The 26,766-nt window shown below is 37.1% G+C and overlaps 3 protein-coding genes across 4 annotated transcripts; 2 read left to right on the top strand and 1 right to left on the bottom strand.

Annotated features, from left to right (window-relative positions):
* Nucleotides 1-82: 82 nt before the first annotated feature.
* On the bottom strand, nt 83-18,411 carry ghrl (ghrelin/obestatin prepropeptide). Of its 2 annotated transcripts, none has more exons than XM_062997011.1 (5): nt 18,391-18,411; nt 2,076-2,236; nt 804-890; nt 271-382; nt 83-179 (listed from the first exon to the last, which is right to left on the bottom strand). In XM_062997011.1, the coding sequence occupies exons 2-5, from the start codon at nt 2,187-2,189 to the stop codon at nt 175-177; spliced, it is 318 nt and encodes a 105-aa protein (XP_062853081.1). In that variant the 5' UTR covers nt 2,190-2,236; nt 18,391-18,411; the 3' UTR covers nt 83-174. The 2 variants fall into 2 exon arrangements, with proteins under 2 accessions (XP_062853081.1, XP_062853082.1); XM_062997012.1 differs by lacking the exon at nt 18,391-18,411 and adding an exon at nt 2,743-2,812.
* Nucleotides 4,634-12,406, top strand: ccdc174 (coiled-coil domain containing 174). Its single transcript, XM_062997010.1, has 11 exons — nt 4,634-4,724; nt 6,147-6,251; nt 6,341-6,441; nt 6,863-6,921; nt 7,071-7,230; nt 7,326-7,421; nt 8,561-8,697; nt 9,633-9,727; nt 9,954-10,086; nt 10,711-10,875; nt 11,801-12,406. The coding sequence occupies exons 1-11, from the start codon at nt 4,683-4,685 to the stop codon at nt 12,112-12,114; spliced, it is 1,407 nt and encodes a 468-aa protein (XP_062853080.1). The 5' UTR covers nt 4,634-4,682; the 3' UTR covers nt 12,115-12,406.
* On the top strand, nt 13,601-24,559 carry si:dkey-28n18.9 (sorting nexin-5). Its single transcript, XM_062997013.1, has 14 exons — nt 13,601-13,616; nt 15,613-15,720; nt 16,055-16,162; nt 17,652-17,712; nt 18,335-18,462; nt 19,131-19,214; nt 19,922-19,996; nt 20,087-20,117; nt 20,206-20,281; nt 20,366-20,405; nt 20,494-20,580; nt 20,674-20,763; nt 21,875-21,940; nt 24,249-24,559. The coding sequence occupies exons 1-14, from the start codon at nt 13,611-13,613 to the stop codon at nt 24,387-24,389; spliced, it is 1,101 nt and encodes a 366-aa protein (XP_062853083.1). The 5' UTR covers nt 13,601-13,610; the 3' UTR covers nt 24,390-24,559.
* The last annotated feature ends 2,207 nt before the right edge of the window (nt 24,560-26,766 follow it).

Here is a 26,766-nt window from a genome sequence, read left to right on the forward strand (position 1 = left end):
TCAGATCAGATCCCAGTCTATGTTTACTGGATCCCCATTAATCTCAATCCCATTAAACAGAAAGCATAAAGAGTTTGCCACAGTTTATTCTTTTTGTTATTCTTACAATCTAATGCATGTTATGCTAAACAGTTTGTTTATAAGTCGATGATTTCAGATGATTTAGTTGATTTTTCATTCTGAAAAATAAAGACATAAAATGTGACTTTTTATACAATGCATTGCATTAATATTAGTGCTTATAGGAGAGGGTGGTAAATCAGAACCCACCTAAAAATGGAACATCATCCAGGATGTCCAGCAGCATCCTCTGCAGCACTGGGCCATACTCCTTATATTTGTCCTCACTTAGAGATACGCTGAACTGAAATGGTGCGCTCACCTACACAGGGATGTACAGGGGGTGGAAAAAAAGCCAAACAATTTACTCAAATGCCTGATAAAGTGATATTGGATCAGTCAAGTTTCAGTTGTGGAGAAACTATCTACTGTGTGTCATACTAGTGTCAGTGCTGTGGTGCTATGGTGATTCCTTTTTATTCAAGGACCAAAGGTGTCAAACAATCAAAAAAAGTAGGGATAAGTGCAGGGTAGGTTTATCTAATAAAATGGTATATGTCTGCATTTTATGTATTAACGAACAGTTTCAAATGTTTTAATTTAATTTTTGCCTTAATACTATCAAATTTTTCATTTCGGTAAATTATTTTTGCATTTCTTTTACAGCTACTGTTACTCCACTAGCCACATGTTGATTAACTGTAAGGTCATATTTTAGTCAGTATTTTTATCTGTAAGCGTACCATGACCTTGTCCTCTGACAGTAAAGGAGGTTCTTGCTCAGCTGCTGCTCTGCGTCCCACTCGAGCTGGTTTTCGGTCACCACGACTCTTAAAAAAACACAGATCAGGTTATACTCAGCAAATTTTGTCACACTATATGACCAAAAGTATTTGGCTTATATACATTTGACCATGAGCTTGTTGGACTTCCCATATTAAAAAACGGGATAAGAACAGAGTGATCTTTTAAGCTATAACAACAGCCATTCTTCTAAAAAGGCTTCTTACAAGACTTTGAAGTATGTCTGTGGGAATTTGTGCTAATTCAGTCAAGATTGGGTTGAGGTCAGAGCTCTGGGAGGGTTAGTCAAGTAATTCTACACCAATCTCACCCAACCATGCCTTTATGGTTTCTTGCTTTGTGCACTGGGGCACAGTCATGCTGTAAAAGTGCCTTTTCCAGACTGTTCCCAAAATGTTGGAAGCATACAATTGTCTAAAATGTCTTGGAGCCACACCCTAAAAAACAACTCCATAGCATTATTCCTCCCTCATCAAACTTTACAAATGGGCAAAATGCAGTCAGGCAGGCAACTTTCTCCTGGCATTTGCCAGACTCGTATGTCAGAATGCCAGATAGAGAAACGCGATTTGTCACTTCACAGAGTCCAGTGGTGGCATTCTTTACTCCACTCCATCCGATGTCTGGCATTGTGCTTGGTAATGTAAGGCCTGCATGCAGCTGATTGACCATGGAAATGCCGTAAACCTCCCACCGCACAGTAATGTCAGAGGTGGTTTGGAACTCTGCAGTTATGGAGTCAGGAGACCTATGGTGAATTTTATGCACTTTTATACACTATGTGACATACAGTATGTCCCTGCTATGTAACTTTATGTGGTCCACCACTTTGTTGCTGTGGTTTCTAAAAGCTTTTACTTCAGAAGTTTTACAAACTTACATGTTTTAGTAGTGGCGTCCTGTTACAGTACCACACTCGTGTGAGCTCTCAGTGAGCTCTTTAGGACAACCCATTCTTTCAGAAATGTTTGTAAAGGCAGACTGCATGGCTAGTTGCTTAATTTTATACACCTGTGACATTGGGACCGTGTAAAACACCTGAATTTAATGATTAAGTGGTGTGTCCCAATCGTTTTGTCCATATAGTGTATCAACTAGCTCTTAAACACAGCCGGCCAGCTAACCACAAAACACATTACATATTGCTGCAGGATGATATGCACAGACTGTCAGTGACCCCACTAACTTCTCAAAGAACACACACTGCTCACCTGGGGTTTCTGAGTAGGGCTGAGGAAGCTGGAGCCACACATAATACATTCTGCCCACAATGAAAGAGTGCAGATGAGAAGTATTCCACGACTGAGACGGCTGTTACACAACATGGTGTGTGGTCAGGGTCCGAAGCAAAACCAAATAATCACCACCAATTCTAAAGAAGAACACAAACCAAAAAAGTCTGAGAGTTGGTCCCTGAGGTGCAGATACAGCTTGTGTACCAAACAAAAACACATCTGATTTAACATTATGGTTGTTAACTATAGGTCTGAATGTCCTGTTTTGGGTCAGTTTTGTTGGTCCTGAATGGGACTTCTGTTATTTTGTACAATCAAGTGACTGAAATGAAATAAATGAAGAAAGTAATAATATAAAACCATGCAAACTTAAGCACAGAACAATACAATAACCTACACTGTTTCAAAAAAGCTGCACCTGTAATTTATAATAAAGATCACACCTCATTTGTGTCACTGGTATAGTTACATATAACAAACACCATTCAACCTGTCCTGTTACTGAATTGATTCAATTTAGACTGCATATACAATACTTATTAAAAAAAACAGTAGTTTAAGTAGTACTCATTTTATGTTACTGAAATTGTTACTTTTCATGCTTTAATATGCAGTATGTGTACCAGTAGTTCAGATGTCTTACCTGGTCAGGTAATGGATGATGTTATGAATTGGTCCACAAAGCTGGTTCTCTTAAATAGGCTTCTGCTTATCAGAGCCGAGTCAACAGTTTAAACAGAGATGGCTTTAAAAACTGGCTATTAATGTCCCGAGCGTTTCCGACACTACACTGCTATGTGATTGTTTAAATATTTGAACATGTGTGCCTGATTTTAAATATCTGAAGTTTTTTTAAATATGATTTATTAATTACATCAGGTTTATTCATCTTTATATGTTGATGTCTGCTTAATATATTTTCTGGACAGTCTTAATTTATTGCAGGGCATCACTAACTTATTTACATACCCACTGAAAACTAAAGGCAGTGTAAAGTAGGTAATTCACCTTCTGCAAGTGTTTGAAACTTTCTGAGATTAGCCAGTGGAAAATGATGTGGATATAGAAAGAACATACTAAACATCTCACAGACAATGAGCAAAAGCAAGTTTTAAAACTGTGTTCTCAGTACCCATGTTGCTGTGCAGCGTCGTGCCACTCAAGTATGCATTAGTAATGTCTAAATGGATGTGAAATGGATGGGTAGATAAGTGAAAGGGTTTTGCTTCTGAGACACCGTGCTATCTATAATATAAGCAATTGAGTGAGTAAAATATGCTGAAGTTGATAATATCCAGGAATCAGACCAATGTACTCAGTGAGTACACAGATTAAACCAAGCCAAACATACAGGCAAACAAACTACATATCTGTCAAAACAGACAAAACATGAACTAGATATACAACAGGTGGTTCTAGAAACTTACTTTGTTATATCAGTATACCTGCAATCACAATAAAGTGTGCAATGGGTCTGAATACTTCCTCAGCATTTAATTAGGTAGACCTGTCTGGTACATACATGAACTGATTATTTTCTAAGCTATATCTACCATACAGATGAACTTTGTGGGTATACAAATACTGACTGTAGCCAACAGCTTTCTGTGTTTAAAAAGTGTCCACTGAGAAAAGACGAGAAGAAAATTAAGACACAATGTGCATGAGAAAAGAAAATAGCCTTAGTTTCTAACTGTACACCTAGAATGAGTGCTAACATGTTCCTAATAAAGAGGCAGAGAGGTCAAATACCCACAGCTATAAGACTTTATAACACCTACTTATGTTTACTGTGTACCAATGAAATGATTATGTTATATATCTAATCTCTTAATCTATCTTTCTGTATGTCTGTCTGTCCAAACAGCACATCTACACCTGACACACTGTAACGGCTTTAATTCACTCACTCACCCACACACACACTCACTCACTCACTCATTCACATTTACAATTTCGACATTTTCCAGAAGCCTTTATCCAAAGCGACTTACTTTACAGTTACAGTATACAGTTTGAGCAATTGAGGGTTAAGGGCCTTGCTCAAGGGCCCAACAGCAGCAACCTGGCAGTGGTGGGGCTTGAACCAGTGACCTTCTGATTACTAGTCCGGTACCTTAACCACTAGGCTCAATCACTCACCCACCCACTCACTCAGGAACAACTTTTGGCTGCAAACTAATAATAGTTTTTTTAATTGTTACAGGTAGGTTGGCAGCGAAGATGTGTGAAAATGTTAATATGGTTGAGCGGTTAAGCACAGTGGTTCCCAAACCTTTTCTGCGTTGCCCGCCTTTTCTAGATAAGAATATCTTAAAGCCCCCCACCCCTTTGCGACACACACACACGTCTTTTGCTTTCAAATTCCACTGGAACCTATTCTAAACGTTGTAAGTCATACAAAACAGCAACTTTGGGAACCACTGGAATAGTATGATTTGGTTTGATGGTTTCCTGCAGTACCGCTCCACACCAATAGAGGCGCTGCACACATTGACACCTAGAATCCCATCTGCAATGTGAAACATGGCGCTGTATGTGTAAACACTTGAAAATATTACACTTATAAAGCACATATAAATCATGGATAAGAAGAAAAAACAGTATAAAGTAACAGCTTCATCGGTGAGTGGTGAATTTATTTAGGTAAAGTCGAGTTTGTGCTAACTAAACATCGGCAGGTTTTTGAGGTTTTTAATTTACTTAGCTTTATAGCTAAACTGATCATCTGTGAGTAGCAGTAAATATGGTTGTTTCCGCGACTAGCCCAGTACTAGTAAAAGTCATTCATTTTAGATTGAATTAAATGTATTAAAGCCATAGTCATTAATAACACTCATTTAATATGTTATAGTAAAGTCACATAGTTCCTTAAAAACTCCGCATACCGCACACCGCAGGGTCACAGTGGATCCTAAAACACTGGGCCTAATTCACTGTAGGGCTCCGCTCACACATTTAAAGTGGCAATTCAGAGTATTTTACATCTCATCAGGTGAATAACATGTAATTTATTATATAAACCACATTTACGAAACAGTTAGAACATTTTGTAAAGTGCATTAAAACAGTGTCTGTGATTTATTATTTTTTCTTAACATTCATTTAACTGACAAAAGTACAAAGTGAAGTACTTTTTATTTTTCAGTGTTTCAGTGCAACTTAAATATATATAAATAAATTTATAATTTAATACCTGCAACATACTTAAGAATTTGGGACAGGTGTATGTTCACCTCTGTATTACATCACCTTTCCTATTAAATACATATTTTAATCATTTGGGAACTGAGGATACTAATTGTTGTAGTTTTATAGGAGAATTTTGCCCAATACAAGATTCCAGCTGCTTAACAACCTGTGGCTGCCGACTTCTGATTCACCTCTTCATGGATTTTTAATATGAGATTGCAGGCAGGCCAGTCAAGCACATCTATTCTGTGTCTACAAAACCATATTAATGAGTTGTCTTGCTATTATAACTATGGAGCTCTGACCACAGCACGCGTTTCACTGTTTATCAGTTCTAGCTCATCTAAGATGAGCTTGTGGTTTGTTGTAGTCCTAGAGTCTTGGATATTGCTTTAAAACCTTATCCACAAAAAACAATAAAACTTTTTCATTCGCTCTTGGATAATGACATATTATAGCTAACTTACTAATGGTAAGGTTTAAAATGAGGTGCATTAAATCTGTCATGACCGTGTTTAATTAGCCAAATTGGTTTACTAATTAAATTAGGCAAACTGGGTAATTAAGTAGTCAAGGGGTCAATAATTATTATTTTTTACCAGGGTAATGGGCAGGTTTTATTTTGTTTTCTGACAAAAACTAATTAGGTTTTGAAAGTAGTGCACTTGTTCTCTTTGTGTAATAGCCTGTTTTGTTTAATAATATAAAATATGCAAGAATACAGGGAGTCTATTCAATGAATTATTTTGTGCTAGATTCTTTTTTTTTCCATCACCTTATTTGCTCCATTTAACTACTCCATTGAACTTTAGTAATTTACAGTCAGTCACTTGTATATGCAAATCTTTTTTCTAGCTGGTTGATTTGAAAGCAGAGCTTTATCGGAAGCAGGAGGCGTTTAAGCAAGAGCGACTTGGTCAAGATGCAGGAACTGCTGTCAAATCACACACCACCAACAAGGTAAATAGGCCAATGCTGGTAAATTACATATAAATATCAAATCACTTTATTATTCTGTTGGTTTATTTATTGTGTTAATTCACACGTAGAAGCCAAACATATGGAGTAAACCGAACCAAGGGGTGAATGAACGAGCTCAAAAGGATGTTGAGAAAACTGCAGAGGAGGAACAAAAATTGGACAAATCAAGGTAAAGTTGACATTGCATAAAACCTTTTTTCTCTTTGTCTCTGTCCACAGCACGTGTAGTTTACATGCAATTACTACAAGCAATCATTTCAACACATTTGTAGTAAAATAAGGTGGAAAACACCTAGCTCCAGCTCTATCCTTCTCTCATTTGGTTGCTTGCTCTATTGGATTAACCACTGGTGGTGATGAGATTTCCTTTTTGCCAAAGGTTGTGTCATGACATTGAATGCCATGTTGTTTTTTTTCTTCGTCTTTACTGATTCAATAATGCAACTGCTTAATAATTTGTAATGAAATATTATTAATGTATTGCTTCTTTTACTTACTTATTGACTGACTGAGTACAGAGTTGTTCTACACCTAACACAGCATTTTATTTAGTTGTATTAATGTTACTCTCTGTTCATTACATCATTCAGACAAAAGCTGGAGGAGAAAGCACGACTTTATGAACAAATGACAAAAGGAGATTTTCCAGGTATCAGTGACTTGTGTTAGAGAATCTTACCTTTCTTTACTATTACTGTTTATTTACTATTTGTAACTATTATTTTTAGGAATCAATTAATAATGTTACATTATTATACATAAATTTAATAACAAACTGATACTGATACTCTTTTCTAGATGAGGAGACTGAAAGCCTTTACTTGGTTGATTTTACTCAAAAGCTAATAGAGCAGAAGAAAGTGTCACAGAGAAGAGAAGCTGAAATCGGAGACAGGGACGGAGAATGCTCCGACATGCAGGTCCCAATTCCACCTCCACAGAATGCTAACGAAGAATGGTATAGTGAATGTTCATATACATTACAGATGTGTCTCTAAATCAAGAATGCAGGGTCTAACTATTCTCTTTATCTTCTTTCTATTCCTCACTCAGGGTGGATTATGTTGATGCTCTGGGTAGATCAAGGAAATGTTTAAAAAGGGATCTGCCAGAGTTTCAGAAGATGGACGAGGATTTAAAGAACAAAAGGTGCATAACAAAGTCTTTTTATTTCCAAGACAGGTGTAAACAATACAGCACTGTTTGTAAATTTAGTTTATAAGTGTTTGTACATGTATGTACACCAATCAGGCATAACATTATGACCACCTTCCTAATATTGTGTTGGTCCCCCTTTTGCTTCCAAAACAGCCCTGTAACTGTGATGCACTGTGTATTCTGACACCTATCTATCAGAACCAGCATTAACTTCTTCAGCAATTTGAGCTGCAGTAGCTCGTCTGTTGGATCAGACCACACAGGCCTTTGCTCCCCACGTGCATCAATGAGCGATGGCCGCCCGTGACCCTGTCGCCGGTTTACCACTGTTTTTTCCTTGGACCACTTTTGATAGATACTGACCACTGCAGACCGGAACACCCCACAAGAGCTTCAGTTTTGGAGATGCTTTGACCCAGTCGTCTAGCCATCACAATTTGTCCCTTGTCAAACTCACTCAAATCTTTACGCTCGCCCATTTTTTCTGCTTCTAACATCAACTTTGAGGATAAAATGTTCCCTTACTGCATAATATATCCCACCCACCAACAGGTGTCGTGATGAAGAGATAATCAGTGTTATTCACTTCACCTGTCAGTGGTCATAATGTTATGCGTGGTCGGTGTATATGTAATACAGCACTAGTGCTGGAACAGCCAATCGAGTTTTACCACTTGTATGAAACCACTGTAAGTTTAATACACTTGGTAGTAAGTATGTAGCCAACCTTCTTTGTGCCTCTCTCACTATAGTCAGTATAATCGTTTACTCTCTGTACTGCAAGGATTTTTATGAACTTTTAGGTTTAGTGTGCAGTCTAGCAATTTCTTGTAATATTTTAAAAACCTTAAATATGTATAATCTGCCATGTTAAAATTTAAATCTGTTCCTTATGATTTCTTTAGATTTATTATAAGCTAAAATTTGTGATACACATAATATTCCTAAAAGCGTTACACAAATGAGTAATTAATTAAATAAAACATATTTTCTGTTGTAATTCATTTTTATGGAACATTTCAATCTTAAATGTATTATTTGATATAAAAATAAAGAAGACAAAATATATGCTTGTTGCATTTCCATGTAGTGCTTATAATAAGCTCATATAAGTGGGTCTGTCTCTGTAGAGTGCTTGGAGCTGATCGGACTCTGTTGTCTGAAGACATGAGGCGAGAAATGCAGAGAGAAAAGTGGGAAATGGAGGAAGAGGAGGAAATGAAGAAGCCAGTGGGACCCATTCATTATGAAAATATTCGAGATCAAGGTGAGCGATTGAGCACTGGAAAAACCATAGATAATTAGTTCAGTAGTAGCTCAGCAGTGAGGGTCCTGGACAAGTAAAGGTTGCTGGTTCAAGTCAATGCCAAGTTGCCACTGTTATGCCCCTGAGCAAAACCATTAGCCCACACTTGCTCAAATTGTATTTGGTTAATATTGTAAGCCACTCTGAATAAAAGTGTCAGCTTATATGTCATAAATTTAAATGTTTACATTAAACAGGTCTGGCAGTAATTATGCCTGGGTTTGGCTAGTGAAAATGAACCCAGTTGTCAATTCAGGTTGGTTAACTGGTTGATTTGCAGTGAAGGGCAATGCAGGTAGGGCTGAACAGACTTTTTCTTGTAATAAATCAAATGTTAATAAAAAAAACGTGTGTTTACTTGGGTTATCTGTGTCTAATATTAAAAGTGGTTTAATGATCTGAAAGCATACATGTGTGACAAATATAAGAAAAATAGAAGAAATTTGAAAGGGGCAAATACTTACTCACATCTGCATTTATACATATACATCCTAACTTTGTGTGTGAATGTGTAGTGTGGATAATGTTTTTTATGTGACATTTATGAGGGTGGCATGATAGCTCGGTGGGTAGCGCGTTGCCTCACAGCTAGAAGGTCCTGGGTTTAATTCTCATGTTGAGTGGTCCGTGTCTTTTCTGTGTGGAGTGCATGTTCTCCCTGAGTGTGCGTGGGTTTCGCCCCACGAGCTCCGGTTTCTACCCACAGTCCAAAAACATACAAGTGAGGTAAATTGGAGATACAAAATTGTCCTTGACTGTGTTTGACACTAAACTTGTGAACTGATGAATCTTGTATAACCAGTAACTACCTGTCCTGTCATGAATGTAACCACAGTGTGTAAAACATGACGTTAAAATCCTACTAAATAAATGTGACATTAATGTGTGTGTTTCAGAGGCCAGAGAGCTAGGTGTCGGATATTTTGCTTTTTCTCAGGATGCAGAACAACGCAAAAAGCAAAGGGACACTCTGGATATGCTGAGAGACCAGGTAAAATTCTAGTTTGATGTACGTAGAATAGGAGCAAGTAAATGGTTCTGTCCAGAATGTCCTCCAGGTTGTACCTTCATTTAGTTCCTCATCAGCTAAAATAGATGTTTCTTAACCTGGCAGGCAAAAATGCCTGCACTAAAATGAATTCCTTTAAAATGATTCTGTTTTAGGAAGTTAAGACTGATTTTATACTCATGAAAAAATAACTGCTGCTCTTTTGTAGACCACGGAGCAACGTGTAAAGCGAGAGCAGCTGAAGGACAAGAGAAAAGCTTTGCTCGAGGCTAGACTGGCTAAAGTGAGAATGAGAAAAATGAAAAAAAGCAAATTGGAGCCTGGAGCTGAAGAGGATGAAGGTGTGTGTCTGTGTTAAGTCTTTGTAGCTTTAACTGTAATGCGCAGACCCTTCGACTTTTTGCACACTTTATTATGTTGTGGATTTGAATTTCAAAGAATGTAATGACAATACAATTGCCTTTTGGGTGGGCACTCGCGTGGCTCAGTGGTGGGACACACTGACGTACTGCTGCTGAGATCCAGGGTTTAAATCTTAGCTGTGCTATCGAGCAGTTGGACGTCTACACAGACATGATTGGCTGTGTCTAAGTGGGGTGGCAGTACTGCCTAGCCATTGGCAAGTGCACTTGTCAGTGCGCTCTTAGTGCTGGTCCCAAGCCCGGCTAAAATAAGGAGGATTGAATCAGGAAGGACATCCAGTGTAAAAAATGTGTCAAATCAGGTATAGAGACCAGAATAAGTAGCTGTGGCAGCCCCTAAAACAGCTGGTAGATTGGGGCAAGGATATAGAACAATACACTACTTTGAGCTTTCATAGAACCACAGCAGCCCCAATCATTTTAAAATGGAAGAAGCTTAGCCAAATCGGGCATCCAGTTTGTGTGGTAACCTAGACAGCATGGTGTTTTCTGTATGTAAGCGTATGTGATGTGTCATAAACAGCTGTACATGTTTCCTTGTAGCTCCTGCTGCTGATGAAGCTGGTAATGAGGATGAGAATAAGACTGAGGAGCTGATTGGACCACCTCCTCCAGCAGCTGCTGTTAAAAAGGTGGAGGTTGAAATTCAAGAAAGGAAAGACACCAGACCTGGAGTTCCTCACGTCAGAGAGTGGGACAGAGGCAAAGGTAACGAGATTGTTGATCATTCATTACACATTATAATTCATGTCTGTGGTTGGGTGTCCATCTAAATGTTTTAAAATCAAAAACTAGAATCTAGAAAATGCACAGAAAACTGTAAACTGTACAATATACTTTTGTAGGAACAGGCTATGTTTTCTGTACTCTCTCACTAATTGTGTTGGCACATCAACTAGGCAGTTACAGCGGCGAGAAATTGACTGTTTCCCTATTTTCCCCTCCGTATGTCAACTCCAGTTGTGTCTGTATAGCGCCCGACTAGGTTGGGTGTACTTGCTAAGAATTGAACCATTTCTGTTAAGGAGACGCTGGTCGTGTGACATAAAATTTAGTCCTGTGCTGAAATCTATAGCACATGCTTCTTCCTCCAGCAGTCATCCAGTGTCCAGTGTGTTGCTGGTCCTAGTAGATGACAGCCGCTTATTTGTATAAAAAAAATAAATACAAAAAAGAATTTGTTCTATTTGGGTGTTTATTATTATTTCTGCGGGTGGCACGGTGGGTAGCACTGTTGCCTCACAGCAAGAAGGTCCTGGGTTTGATTCCTAGGTGGAGCAGTTTGGGTCCTTTCTGTGTGAAGATTTGTATGTTCTCCCTGTGTCTGTGTGGGTTTCCTCTGGGAGCTCCGGTTTCCTCCCACAGTCCAAAGATGTGCAAGTGAGGTAAATTGGAGACCCAAAATTGTCCATGACTGTTTAAGATTAAAACTTGAACTGATGAATCTTGTGTAACAAATAACTACCTGTCCTGTCGTGAATGTAACTCAAGTGTGTAAAACATGTTAAATTAATAAATTAGTAAATATTATTATTTCAGATTTTTATATCTACAATCTCCAGCTCCTCTATTTTCAAACTTTTTCAGTTTGCTTGGTTGCTGTATTTAACTCCCTAATCATTTCACATTCCAGAGTTCACCTGGGGACAGTGGACGAGTCGTCGTAGGGACGAACGGGATGATGAGTTCGCCCCGCCGTCTTTATATTTTTCAGATGAGAGAAGAACCAATCCTGGTAAATCAGTAAAGGAGGGTCGTAGCAAAGGAAAACATGACTTCAAATGGTCTGAGACACAGAGTGGTTCAAATCAAAATGCCTCGCAGCACACTGACATGCCTTTCACAACCCAGTCCACATCCACACGTCCTCAACAAGCATCACAACCACCGCCTGCTCAGACACAAACTCTTGATGACCTCTTATCCTTCTACAAAAACTCCGTTTGAACTTTAATGATCTTGTAGGACCACGGTTTGTTTTTAATTCTGAATAGTTTCTCAGTTGTATTTGTTTATCTAATTTAATGGACCATTAAATCTTAAACCATTAATAAAAATAGCAATGTTGTGTTTCAGCAGCAGGCTGAAATTTGTTTAAATGTTGTTTGATGGCCGAAGCCCTGCGATGGTTTGCCAGGGCAATGGATTGCCAGGATTGTCCAGAGTATTCTTGTCTTGAAACCAGACCCACTGCAACTCTGGCCAGAATTAAGCATTTGAATAAATGAAATTGAAAGCACCATCACTTCTTGTTTGTGTAGCCTGTCAGCTCTAGCTCTGTGAAGTTGTTTTTTTTCATTAGTGACTCAATTACACTTCTTCATACTCGAAACTCGTTGCTGCCACCGTTCGGGTGGGCACCATCTTTTTTATCATAAATAAAAAATAGGAAAAAAATTTAAGCAGACCCAAAAGTATTACATCAGTTACACTTTATGGCCAGAAGTAATTGGACACCAGACCATGAGCTTGTTCGGCATCTAATTACAAATCCATTCCCATTCATAAGGAGTTGTATCCCCTTAATGGCTATAACAGCCTCCACTTCTGTGTTAAGATTTAGGAGTGTGTAAATTGAAATTTGTGCCCATTCTGTCAAAAGAGAATTTGTAAGGTCAGGGATTGATATTGAACAAGTGTGTTCCAGTTCATTTCAACCATGCTTAATAGGGTTGTGGTCAAGGCTCAGTTCATGTCACTGGAGTTTCACCACAATGAACTTATTAATCTGTATGTTTATGAAGCAAATAATTGCAAATTTGGTAGCAATTACAGTATAACATAGTTGATTTTTTTTTACACCTTTTAGCAATAGATGTGGCTGAAACATGAATTTATTGGAATGGTGTCCGCATACTTTTGGCTGTTTAGTGTATTTTGGCAGGGATTTATTTCATGATACATGATGCACTCCTGTAAAATGTGATAAAATTGACCAAGAATTGTCAGGTTGGGTTTGATGAGTTACAAAATGAGCTGAGTGGTGCAGTAGTTGAATGCTGTAGGATTGTAAAATGTGAAGGTAAAACATTTAAGTACTGATCTGTAAAGCTAGTTACTCAGTAGTTTTTGTGTGCTGTCTAGATCAGTTGATTTACTTTTGAAATGACCAAACACTATATTCAATTCTTTGTCACACTACACACTTGCACAGAGATGACAATAACGTTTGCTCCTCAGTTAAAAAATTCCAGATCACGGGACTGCAGTGACCTTTGACTCGGAGGATATCCTGCTTTCTGCAATATATGTACATGTGACCATTTTCTGAGTGTTCAAGAGAGCTAAAACAAGTGTAATAAGGGATTTTATTAGGAGAGGTGAAGTGGCACGAGCATTTTTCTTTATGGTGTGATTATAGAAATATAAGTGTGTTTTCTGGAATCGATTTTGCTTTTGGGTTATTAATCCTTCGACATTCAAACATCGCAGACATTCAGGAAATGATGGTGAGTCTATTATTTGTAATAACTGCATGATCTTAACAATTACAGTGTGAGATATAGAGACACTGAGAAATTATTACTCAAATGCCACAATTAGGGAAAAAAATTACATTTATGTTATTTACCTAATAATATTTGTTAAAAAGGAAAATTAATACTCCTGATCTGTGTTCAAGGTCTGGTAAAATAGATTAAAAGAATATTCATTGCTAAATACCTTTTACACTATTTTAAATATACTCAGTAATGCAGTTGTTTAAAAGATAAGATAGTATAACAGCTGCATAATGCTTACTGTATGTGCCAACAATTTGTAGACACCCTTATTTATTACAAAGTTTCGATGTGTGAGCCACACCCATTGTATGACTGTGTTGATTGATATTAAACAAGAAGGCCTGGCCTGCAATCTGTGTTGCAATTCATTCCAACCATGCTCAGTAGGGTTGTGTTCGAGGCTCAGTGCTTGTCGCTGGAGTTCCTCTACATGGCCAGAGCCTAATGTTGCGAGAGCCATGCCCGGAACCAGAGTCTTCTTTAGGTCCATAAAAATGTGGTTTGGTGAGAAAATTCAGTGGCCTGCACTTTTCAGTAGACTTATTAAACACTTTTAGGATGATCTGAAGCATCAATTACAGACAGACGCTCCAAAATCTTGTGAAAGCTTTCCCAGAAGAGCGGATGCTATTGAACAGACAAACCGGATGAGGACCTGATATTAATGCCCCTGGATTTGGATTAGGATGTTAATTAAGATCATGGTTAACATTCCATATACTTTTGGCTATTTAGAAAGCATTTTGAAAAGGCACATGAAAACCAAACACATGGGGGCAGTGTAACTGTCTCAACAAACTGGCACCCTATAGTACTCTTTAGAATGCTTTAAACTTATATTTCTAAATCAATGTCTGCAACTGGTAGCATATGTGAGGCTAGTGGAGAGGAATTTTACTGAAACCACACACAGGCCAGCATATAGGAATAACTAAAAATGTAGAGAAGGATTCTGAAAGCATTAATATGGCACCATCACTTCTCGGTTGTTTAGCTTTTCAGCTTTCTGGTGCTCTGAAGTTGCTTTTTTTTCATTAGTGACTCAATAACACTTCTTATTTAGGTTAAAATTAAAGTAAAAATCAGAAGTAAGTGGACACCAGACTATGAGCTTGTTGGGCATTTAATTACAAATCCATTCACATTCATATTAAGTTTTATCCCCTCTGTGGCTATAACAGCCTCCATTTCTATGTTAATGCTTTCTACATTTTGCTGTGTTGTGGATTTGGTTTTGAATGGATATAGCTTTAGATTGATGGGTTTAAATAACAATCACCCATAATTACCAAGTGAGAACATGGTTTTAGAGTTTTTCAAAATATTACTTAAGCTGCAGGTCTTAAATGTTTCTCTACAAGCTTTGTACACCTGAATTTGGGCACTTTAATCCATACTTCGTGGCAGATCATTTCAAGCTCCATTAGTTTGGATGATAAATTTCTGTTAACTGCTGGCTTCAGGTCTCTCCACTATATTCAAAATACTAATAATTGTATTGTAGACCAGCATTTTTCAAACCTTGGGTCGGGAGCCAAAAATGGGTCACAGAGAAAAATAATCATAATTAAATAAATTTTAACAGGCACATAATAACAAAAAGATCTTGTACATGAACACCCCTTGTGGATGCTTTACGTTACATTTTGTAAACCACAAGGGGGACAGATTGCTACTATTGTTATTAATTAAGTATATTTCATTTTGTGTTTAATTTTGATGCATGTGTTGCCTGGGTCGTGGTAAAAATCATGGACAAAACATGGGTTGCTTGAAAAAAACTTTGAAAAACTGTGTTTTAGACTATACAAAAGCTTTTTTTGTGTAGTTTGAATGTGTTTTTTCAGAATATTTGTATTTTCTTACAATCCAATCCTGCTCTCTTACAATACAATCCTGCTTATACTGTAAATAACCTTGACATTTTTTGTGCACACTACAGGATGGATCTACCAAAGAATCAACACCAAGTGTGAATGCTAGCAGTATTAAGATTACTGATATTACACAAGATGAAGATAAATTCATCTTTGCCATCACATCACAGAAGGTGAGAGAGATACTACACTTCATACAGTCTATGAAAGAGAAGTTTACAAAGCTTGTGAAGGGATTTGTCATGCACTGCAGTCTGGGCAGTTTAATAATTTGTTGTAAATATTTTTAAAAGGTTATTTTATTTGTTTATTGTGGTTCTAAAAATCTACTGGATCAGATTGGTCTGGTTTGTATTAAAGAACTTGTAGGTATTTTAATATTAAACATTCGTCTTTGACTTTGAGCTCAGAGACAAATGTTAGAAAAAGAGCTATAAAAATAATCCATGACATCAATTTTATGTGCAAAATACGTACATATGCGGTGTTTTTCTCTTATTCTTGCAGCTGAGCAGCAGTCATGGGATCTGTGTATTTAGGACGTATGAGGATTTTGACTGGCTTCAGCAAAGTCTTTTCTCTCAGGAGGATGTTCCAGGAATTCAAGGAGTCATAGTGAGTAATGTCTGTTTTGCTGTTGTAAATAATTCTGCCTAATTATTGTTGATGAAAAGGGTTTTAGTGGTGCATGTCATGTGAAATGAGTCATAGATATATTTTTGTATAAAGGATTCTCACAATGGCATAAAGTCACCCAAAAGTAAGGTAAAAGACTGGTGGAGCACATCCCAGGAGGCTTAAACATTAAGTTAAAGCATTAGTATTGTGTTCTTAAAAAATGTATGTGAGGGACGCTCAGGTGGAGCAGCAGTCTAACACACTAGACTAGCACACCACTGCAGAGTGTTCAAACTTGTAAGTTCAAATCTCAGCAGAGCCACAGACCTGGCTGGGCTGTTTAATGTACACCGATCAGCCATAACATTAAAACCACCTCCTTGTTTCTACACACACTATCAGCTCCACTTACTATATAGAAACACTTTATAGTTTTATAATTACTGACTGCAGTCCATCTATTTCGTTACATACTTTTTTAACCTGCTTTCACCCTGTTCTTCAATGGTCAGGACCCCCACAGGACCACCACATAGCAGGTATTATTTAGATGGTGGACTATTCTCCGTCCAGCAGTGACAGTGAGGTGTTTAAAAACTCCATCAGCACTGCTGTGTCTTATCCACTCATACCAGCACAACACACACTAACACACCAACACCATGTCAGTGTCACTGCAGTGCTGAGAATGATCCACCACCCAAATAATACCTGCTCTGTGGTGGTCCAGTGGGGGTCCTGACCACCGAAGAACAAGGTAAAAGCAGGCTAAAAAGGTATGTAGAGAAACAGAGGGACTACAGTCAGTGGTTGTAGAACTACAAAGTGCTTCTATATGGTAAATTGAGCTGATAAAATGGACAGTGTGTGTAGAAACAAGGAGGTGGTCATACTGTTATGCCTGATCTGTGTACATGTCTCTACAAGCTTTAAGAGAGAGAAGATCAGTTGCTCTACTGAGATTCGAAGTTGCAAGTTGGTACATTCTGAAGTGGTGTGCTAGAAACAGACCCACCACAAACCTGACCAGGATAAAGTGGTGGTAAAACTTAGAATGAATGAAAGAAAGAATGAATGAATATCAAGTTAATTGGGGACCAGTGGTGTACAGCAAATTTAAAGTGGCAACCCTATGTTCAGTGGGAATAAGGTCAAGAAAGGGCCACTCATGTGGCTCAACCACTCCAGTGTTGCATAGATCTGTGCTTGAGTATAATAACTGTTTTTAAATGTATATTTTTAATTATTGTGCAATTTATTATTAATGTTTTTAATGTAGTGTGGACAGCCTCACAAAAATATGAGCTTTTCGTCTGTGTGATCTAATTCAAAGCAGCACAAACTGTTGAAAAGTGTACTTTATTTATACTCATAATAAACTCAGTGTACCAGACATTTTCATTAGTCAGCACAGCCTGTGGAAATTTTCCATAATCACTTTTTTTTGTTGTTTAGCAGTTTTGACAATGTCATATTTTCCCCACAGTTTCCTCCTCTGCCAGCCAGACCACTACCTTCCACACAGGCTAAAGCTCTGAAACAGCTTGGTATGTCAGATTCTCACCAATTTCACTTACACTCACTTACACTTTCAGCATTTAGCAGATGCTTTTATCCAAAGCGACTTACAGTGCCATGACAGTATATTGTCTAAGCAATTGAGGGTTAAGGGCCTTGCTCAAGGGCCCAACAGTGGCAACCTGGCAATGGTGGGGCTTGAAGCAGTGGCCTTTTGATTATAAGTCCAGTACCGTAACCACTAGGCTACAACTGCCCAATAACATAAGTGTGTGTGGTTGTATGTAAGTAAATTATGTTTTTTTTTTTTTAGATTATAGATTAGATTATAGATTGATGACTAAAATGGTAAAATGGTAATGATATACATTTAAAATCAAATCCACAGCAAAATAAAATGTGTAAAAACTAAGGGGTCTAAATGCTTTCTGAATCCACTGTCTACATTCTTTTAAAAGCTTAGTTAAGCCCTTATACTTATACCCACTCAACTCTCCTGTGCCCATTCACAGTTTGAATCCCTATGACATGTGTAATCCACATATATATTTAATTAGCACAAACTGCTGACAATTTAAAGAGAAGTTAGTGGCAGGTCAGATATGTCTGTACACTTTCATTGGTTAATTTGCTAAGCCTGTGTGTCTGTAGGTTTCCTGGCTCTAGGAGACAACTGGAAAATTTACAGTAAGGCTTTAGAGCATTACCTTCAGCAGTTGGCATCACACAGCACCCTCAGCAAAAGCAAACTGCTGCATATGTTCCTCTGCAACACTGAGGTAATCCATCTGTCTTACCAACTCTCTCTCTCTATCCAATAACAGCACACAGTCCACACAGACAGATATATTATACAAAAAGAGAGAGATTTAGAGACATTTAATGATGTTACAATTTAGTAAAGTCATGAAATAGTAGTTTTTTCATGTTTGTAACCCTGATCAATCATTTTTTTTGTCAAATGAAATAAATAACAACTTTGCTGCTACACTATCACACAGGACTGCCTGGTAATAAAATAGGTAAGGCATAAAGTATAGCAAATGCAAACTGCCTCTCAGACTTCATTAATTGGATTGCAATGCCTTAGAAGGTTGGATTTGAATGTAGTACACAACTACTGGACCCTTGAGCAGTGAAAACTTGTCCCCTGATGGCAATAACTTAATGGTTTGGGCTGGACTCCTTAATTTCTGTACAGTGAAATCTCCAGAAATTCTAAAGTTATGTGTTTTCAACGCTGTTTTAACAGTTCGTAAATTCAGTGTTAGACCATAATAATGCTCATGTGGCTGATTAAACAAAAATACCTTGCAATCAGAATTCAAAATCTATATAAGAACAAATGCATGGTCTTATAGTGTATCCTTTTGATAAAAATATAATTTAAAACTTAGCTTGCTCTTGTCTGTTTTGTCATTGCTGGTGTTTTTCTTTTGTCCTACAGTTACCTGGAAAACAACGTGGCAAAAAGGGCATTTTTGATCGTCTTGGTCAGGCTATGGAGGAGATCAGAAAAGAGGGACACAAGGTATTTTGTATTACAGAAATAGAGAGGACACAACAGTTATATTTATAATAATAATAATAATAGTGGTAACTCAGTGGTTAAGGTACCGGACTAGTAATCAGAAGGTTGCCGGTTCAAGCCCCACCACCACCAGGTTACCACTGTTGGGCCCCTGAGCATTGAACATTGTGTTCAGTCATAATGTAGGTTGATTTGGATAATGCATCTCCTAAATGCCGTAAATGTAATAATAATAATAATAAATGTGGACTGAAAGATTCTTAACTGTTTTTTTCCTATACATAACAACACCTCCTCCTTTTAGCTTTTGGCCAGTGTTACAAATGCTGACCACTGTTTATTTATTATTCAATTGCTATTAAAGTATCGGTCATTTTACACCACCAAATCCAGTGATTTTCTTTGACAGCTGTCCATTTGCCAATAAATGAAACATAACACTGTCTGTGTGAATACCTAATGTGTTTTGCACACACCTCAGAGTTTGGTCAGCAATGAATAATTAGGTTTTCTGCTACATTCATCAGGGTAAATAATGATGTCCACATAATTTACTGATGATAACACAGTGCTACTCTTGGATGTGTCTAATATTTTATGTAGTGAGCGTACTTAAGTGTACTTTTATAACTGAGTGTACTTGATGTAATGTAATTGACTGTAATGATTAGGAAATATTGTTTTAATTTATGAGCATTTCCTCTCAGGATATGGATGTATTCTTTCACACTGAAAGAGAAAGCAACACACAATTTGTACTTCTGTTCAAATCAGCCACTGAGGTTTGGTCTGTTTTCCCTTTTACATGTTTTTACACGTTTTTACACATTGATTTTACTTTCTAAATTTAATACCATTGTCATTTCCAACAGAAATTCCTTGATACTGTGATGACAAAGCAAAGTAAGATTTATTTCCTGTAACATGACATGTTGGTAGCTTCTGCATACAGTTCAGAGTGAGATGCTTGTTTTGTGTATTTTTTGTTTAGGACTTGCTTTGGCATGTGGGCATTTCTCCACTTCACTGCATCTGTGTGTTAATCAGGACAATCCAGCATTTAACAAGTAAATAAACTGTTTCTTGTTTCTTTTGCTTTTCTTCTATGCATAAAATACTGATGTTTCTGATACTGAACAATTTTCTTTTAGAATTTGTCTGAAGATGTCTGATCTTATGGATGCAGTAAAAGTAAGACTGAAATAATGCATGGTTTATTGAACTAGATTTTGTACAGTCTGCATGTGGTTAATTCCTGGTTGCTTTCTTTCTTTTTCAGAAAAACTTGGATATGGTGTCTCAAATTGACATCGCCACCTTGGGTTTGGGTTTGGATTTGGAGTCTCGCTACCAGGAGGCGAAGAGGGTGAGTGTGTCAATGCACTTAACAATACTCAAGTCCTTTACACCAACTGAGCATTAACAATGGACCAAACTAAAGAATGTTTGCTTTTTGTAGGAGATGTTGTTTAGGAGGACCTGTAAACTAGTGGAGTTGGAAATCATCAACAGGAACACAGATAAAGCCAAGCCCAATAAGCAGGAAATTGTGAGTACCATACTCATATAATACACATGAACACACAGTAAAGTAGAAATGTACAGTTAAAGCCATAATTTTAAATACGTACATGTAGGTTAAAGTCATTAAAACTTATATTGATCCCCTTCACAGCTTCCATGTCAACAGACTGTAGTATTAGCCAGATGTTGAGGATATCTATTTTGTACATGACATAAGCAATCTTTCCAACAAATGTTTACAAACAGATATTTCCCTTGTAATTCACTATATCAAAGTTCCACTGAATCAGAATTTACATTCACCCAGGTGACTGTGCCTTTAAATAGATTGGAAAATTCCTGAAAACATCATGGCTTTAGAAGCTTCTGATGGCAGTATTTTAAGACCTACCCTCACAGCCTACTTGTATCTTTGCTTGATATTGCGACAATAAAAACAAATCAGCCAAGACATCAGAAAAAAGAATTGTGAACCTCCACAAGTCTGGTTCATCCTCTGGAGCAATCTCACCTGAGGGTACCATGTTCACAAACCACATTGCGAAGATACTGGAGGAAACATGTACTAAAGTATCTATTTCAGCAGTGAAACATGTCCTGTACTGTCATGATCTGAAAGGCAGCTCAGCAAAGAAGAAGCAACTGCTCCAAACTGCCATAAAAGCCAGTTTACATTAACTACATGGGGACAAAGATTTTACCTTGTGGCCAATACCAAGCCTTGACCTAAATCCTACAGAGAGTTCATGGGCAGAACTGAAAAAGTCATGTGCAATCAAGAAAGCCTGCAAACCTGACTTAGTTACACCAGTTCTGTCAGGGAGAGATGGGTCGATATTCCAGCAATTTATTGTGAGAAGCTTGTGGAAGTCTGACCCATGTTAAACAATGTAGGCAAGATACCAAAACTTCTGAGCCACTTGGAATGTGGTGAAAGAAATAAAAGCTGAAATAAATAATTGTCTCTAGTATTCTGACATTTCACATTATTAAAATATAGTAGCGATCCTTACTGAGCTAACAGTGTGCACATGTATTAGGATTAAAAGTCAGGAATTGTGAAAATCTGAATTTAAATGAATGTGGTAAAGGTGTATGTAAACTTATGACTTCATTTTCTATTGATGATATTATAGATGGAAAAAGTTCAGAAAGCCTCACAGAATGAGTTTAAACTCATCTCATCAGTGGCAAAACAAGAGGTAAAGGACTTTTTTTTTTCTCACTACCATGCAGTTTTGTTGTATTAAAATGAATGTTACCCTGTTTAATGAGCAAATGTGTTAATACTTTAGCCATGTATTTCAAGCATTTTGTTCATTACTGGGGTAGAGCGAAATAATTTACCAAAATATACGAGTATTTATTGCGTGCAATACATTTGAATGGTATAATAGTATTCATATTAATTAATGTCTTTTTAAACTAGATAATCTACATTAAAACAGTCAAAACGATTATTACACTGTTAAATTATTTGTTTACTAGAATAAACGGCTCAGTGGGTAGCACTGTCACCTCACAGCAAGAAGGTCCTGAGTTCGATCCCCAGGTGGGGTGGTCCGGGTCCTTTCTGTGTGAAGTTTGCATGTTCTCCTCGTGTCTGTGTGGGTTTCCCCCAGGAGCTCCGATTTCCTCCCACAGTCCAAAACATGCAAGTGAGGTGAATTGGAGATACAAAACTGTCCATGGCTGTGTTCGACATTAAACTTGTGAATTGATGAATCTTGTGTAACGAGTAACTACAGTTTCTGTCATGATTGTAACCAAAGTGTAAAACGACGTTAAAATCCTAATAAATAATTAAAATGCAATAAAATGTAGCCTACTTTAATATTTGAAATGCCCTTAAACAGGCAAATGATGTTAGTTATAATTATGTTTGTTTGTTTGTTTGTGTATTAGGATTTTAACGTCATGTTTTACCTTTTTTTGGTTACATTCATGACAGAAACGGTATTTACTGGTTACACAAAATTCATCACTTCTCAAGGTTATATCGAACACAGTCATGGACAATTTAGTGTCTCCAATTCACCTCACTTGCATGTCTTTGGACTGTGGGAGGAAACCCACGCAGACACAGGGAGAACATGCAAACTCCACACAGAAAGGACCCGGACCTTCTTGCTGTGAGGCAACAGTGCTACCCACTTAGCCACCGTGCCGCCCGAGTTATAATTATGTAGAATGCTGTTAGTATTCTACACATGGCAAAAATGCTGGAAGCAAGTGTCTAGTTAATCTAACAGATATTATTTCCAGGTACAAACTTTGTGTATAAAACTACATTTTGACTTTTTGGATCGTTACACTGATCAGCCAAAACATTAGGACCACCCTCCAAAAATGCACATGACCATGCCTATATCCTAACAATTGTGTATGTCATGGTCAGGGATTACATGTTGGGCTGATGGGCTTTAGTTATTTATAGTACACATGTTGAATTCAGCAGATATTGTATCTTCAATGTTAGAAACTTGTCTTCCACCTTGATGAGGTGTAACACTGACTGTTTTGACTCTGATCTCTTTTCTGTCTAAAAAATTATATGCAAAACCAACACATTTCTGTTTTATGTTTGAAACAATGATTTAACCTTTTATGTTGTAAAATACACCGATCAGCCATAAAATTAAAACCACCTCCTTGTTTCTACACTCACTGTCCATTTTATCAGCTCCACTTACCATATAGAAGCACTTTGTAGTTCTACAATTACTGACTGTAGTCCATCTGTTTTTCTACATACCTTTTTAGCCTGCTTTCACCCTGTTCTTCAATGGTCAGGACCCCCACAGCAGGTATTATTTAGGTGATGAATGATTCTCAGCACTGCAGTGACACTGACATGGTGGTGGTGTGTTAGTGTGTGTTGTGCTGGTATGAGTGAATCAGACACAGCAGTGCTGCTGGAGTTTTTAAATACCGTGTCCACTCACTGTCCATTCTATTAGACACTCCTACCTAGTTGGTCCACCTTGTAGATGTAAAGTCAGAGACGATCGCTCATCTATTGCTGCTGTTTGAGTTGGTCATCTTTTAGACCTTCATCAGTGGTCACAGGACGCTGCCCATGGGGCGCTGTTGGCTGGATATATTTGGTTGGTGGACAATTCTCAGTCCAGCAGTGACAGTGAGGTATTTAAAAACTCCATCAGCATTGCTGTGTCTTATCCACTCATACCAGCACAACACACACTAACACACCACCACCATGTCAGTGTCACTGCAGTGCTGAGAATGATCCACCACCCAAAATAATAGCTGCTCTGTAGTAGTCCTATGGGGGTCCTGACCATTGAAGAACAGGGTAAAAGCAGGCTAAAAAGGTATGTAGAGAAACAGATGGACTACAGTCAGTAATTGTAGAACTACAAAGTGCTTCTATATGGTAAGTGAAGCCGATAAACTGCACAATATGTGTAGAAACAATAAGGTGGTTTTAATGTTATACTAGCAATACTATTGCTTACTGATCTGACCGTTTGATTGTGTTTGCTTTAGATCGAGTGTTACCACAAAGCTCGTGTGAAAGTGTTGCAGAGCTTCCTGATTCAGTGGTGTGAGCAACAGCTCAGCATAGCTCAGGAAAGTGCAAACCTCTTCTCTCAGCACCTGGAAGCTTGCAAAGGATTTGCTGTGTAATACAATTTTATACAAAACAATGTCATGTAATTTAAGGGGAAAAAGAGAAAATCTAAATGGGAAGCAACATCATATCATCAATTACCTTATCTCATATAAATATTTACCCTGGAATTGGAAGCTTATTTGGCTTGTATGTCATTGTCAGAATGCATGTGGCATGTTTTAATTGGACTTTTGCTGAATGCACTTTGTAAGAACTTGATTTAAATAGATTTGTTTTGCTCTGTGATAATTAATTTTTACAAAATAAATAAACAAATACATCTGAATCGGTCAGTCATGTCATGAGATGTCATGTCAACCTTCTTTTTACAAGTAATTTATATTTTCAGTATTTAGCAGACCCTTTTATCCAGAGTGTCTTACAGTATACCTATACACCGATCAGCCGTAACATTAAAACCACCTCTGTTTCTACACTCACTGTCCAAATTGTAAGAATCAGCTTTTTCTAGAGACTAGAGATCTACACATCATTAAAAAAATAAAGCAATCTAATGTATTAAAAGAATGGCATAGAAACACTAAACCTCTCTTAATTATTATTGCTTATTTGTTCTCTCCACTAATTAAGAAGCGTAAGGAAACAATAAAGAAGTAAAGCTAAAGTGCAGGTTTGATAGAATTTTTACTGTTTTAATTGTATTTCAGTGTTTTTATATTATATTTGTGTTATTTTCAGTGTGTAAGTGTCAAAAACAACCCCATTATTTTACATAAGCCTGAAATATATGCAGTTCCCCGGGACCATGGAACGCATTAACAGGTTTCTCATACATCTTTATGGGAGAAAATACCTTAAAACTCAACGCCTTTTAAACTCAATGCCACTCTCAGAACCAATTGACGTTGAGTTTCAAGGTACCACTCTAGTTTATTTTTGTATTATTTAAAATTAGGACACAGAAAACATTTTGTAGTTTCTTTGTTTTAATTAAACATAAATTTATTGCAGCTACAGTGTATCTGTAATCCAAGTCAAACTACATTCATCCTGCAGCAAAATCCATTCCTTTTTTTTCTCCACCTTTATTCACAATCCTTTCCACACCCTGTTGCGATTACATTATTACACATTAAGATAAACACAGTTTTGTAGTTTGAATCTTTGCTATATGTGTATAAGGGCCGAACTTTACCAACACAGAGATGCTACTGGTTTTAATTAATACATAAAACACATTAGCTTTGAGGATGTACAAGTTGTAATCAGACCAATTTGGTATCTTCAGATGTTAAATATCTGACCTAAACTTTGTGTACATTAGGGGAAAAAAAAAAAAATCATGTTTATGATGAAGATCACATTACATACAGGAAGAAATGGATGAGTATTTAGTAACTACAGACAGTAGCATGGTACCATATATGAGCATTGATAAGTACGCTGACAAATGTTGCTTGTGCCATTAAACAATAACATTTTACAACAGTGATGTGATACACACAAAAAACAGGAAATTATGCACTTACATATAGAAATGTACTGTAATAATTTAATAAAATACTGAGTAACAGTATATTTTCTCAACTTTTTCCATGTAACATCAAGTGATTTTTTCACCCAAGACAGACATTGAGACGTACAGGATGTAAAATGTCTTCCAGTATTTTCAAGTTCAACAAAATTTAAATTGTTTAGACGCAGTAAACATACAGATGAGCAAACCACAGCTAGAATATATTCTAATAATTTAGAGAATCTGACAAATGGCTGCATGTCAGCAGAGTTTGTTGATTCTGTTAACTGTACTGGATTCCAGTCGCTGTTGTGCACACCAGTCCCTACACACTTCATTATCGGTTCCCTTCAAAAGCTGAAACAATCTGATGCCAAGTTTTATTTTGCACCAAATATTGGTTTCTGTTTAACTGTAAGGAAAATACAAATCTATGCTTCATTTATCTGTTATTACAATATGTACAAAAGAAATGTACTAAGTAAATTGAGTAAATTAAGGACTTTCTACTTTCTGAAATTATTGTCTTAAATATTTATATATCTATATAAAGTGCAGCTACAAATAATAATTTATTTTAATATATAACGTTAAAATTGATCTCAGTACTGAAACTGAAACACTCAACTTGGCACCAGTTTTAGAATCATGGTAAATAATGCAATGGAAGATTTACAACTGTGCTTTCATGCTCTAATAGTTTTGGGGGACCAATGGGACCAAATGTCTTATGTAGTACATTATAATGTGTGGCTTTAAAAAGCAAAAAGGTAAAAAATGATCTTTACACATAAGTAAATGGCTTTTAAAATTTAAACTACAAATGAATGCCCGATATTTAAACCCTGAGTAGGCTTATTTTTCCCTTTCATAGGTGCCTTAATAGATTTAAGGTAGCACTTTACCCAGGTTTA

The sequence above is a fragment of the Trichomycterus rosablanca genome, chromosome 6 (genome assembly GCF_030014385.1).
Source record: "Trichomycterus rosablanca isolate fTriRos1 chromosome 6, fTriRos1.hap1, whole genome shotgun sequence".
NCBI classification, from domain to species: domain Eukaryota; kingdom Metazoa; phylum Chordata; class Actinopteri; order Siluriformes; family Trichomycteridae; genus Trichomycterus; species Trichomycterus rosablanca.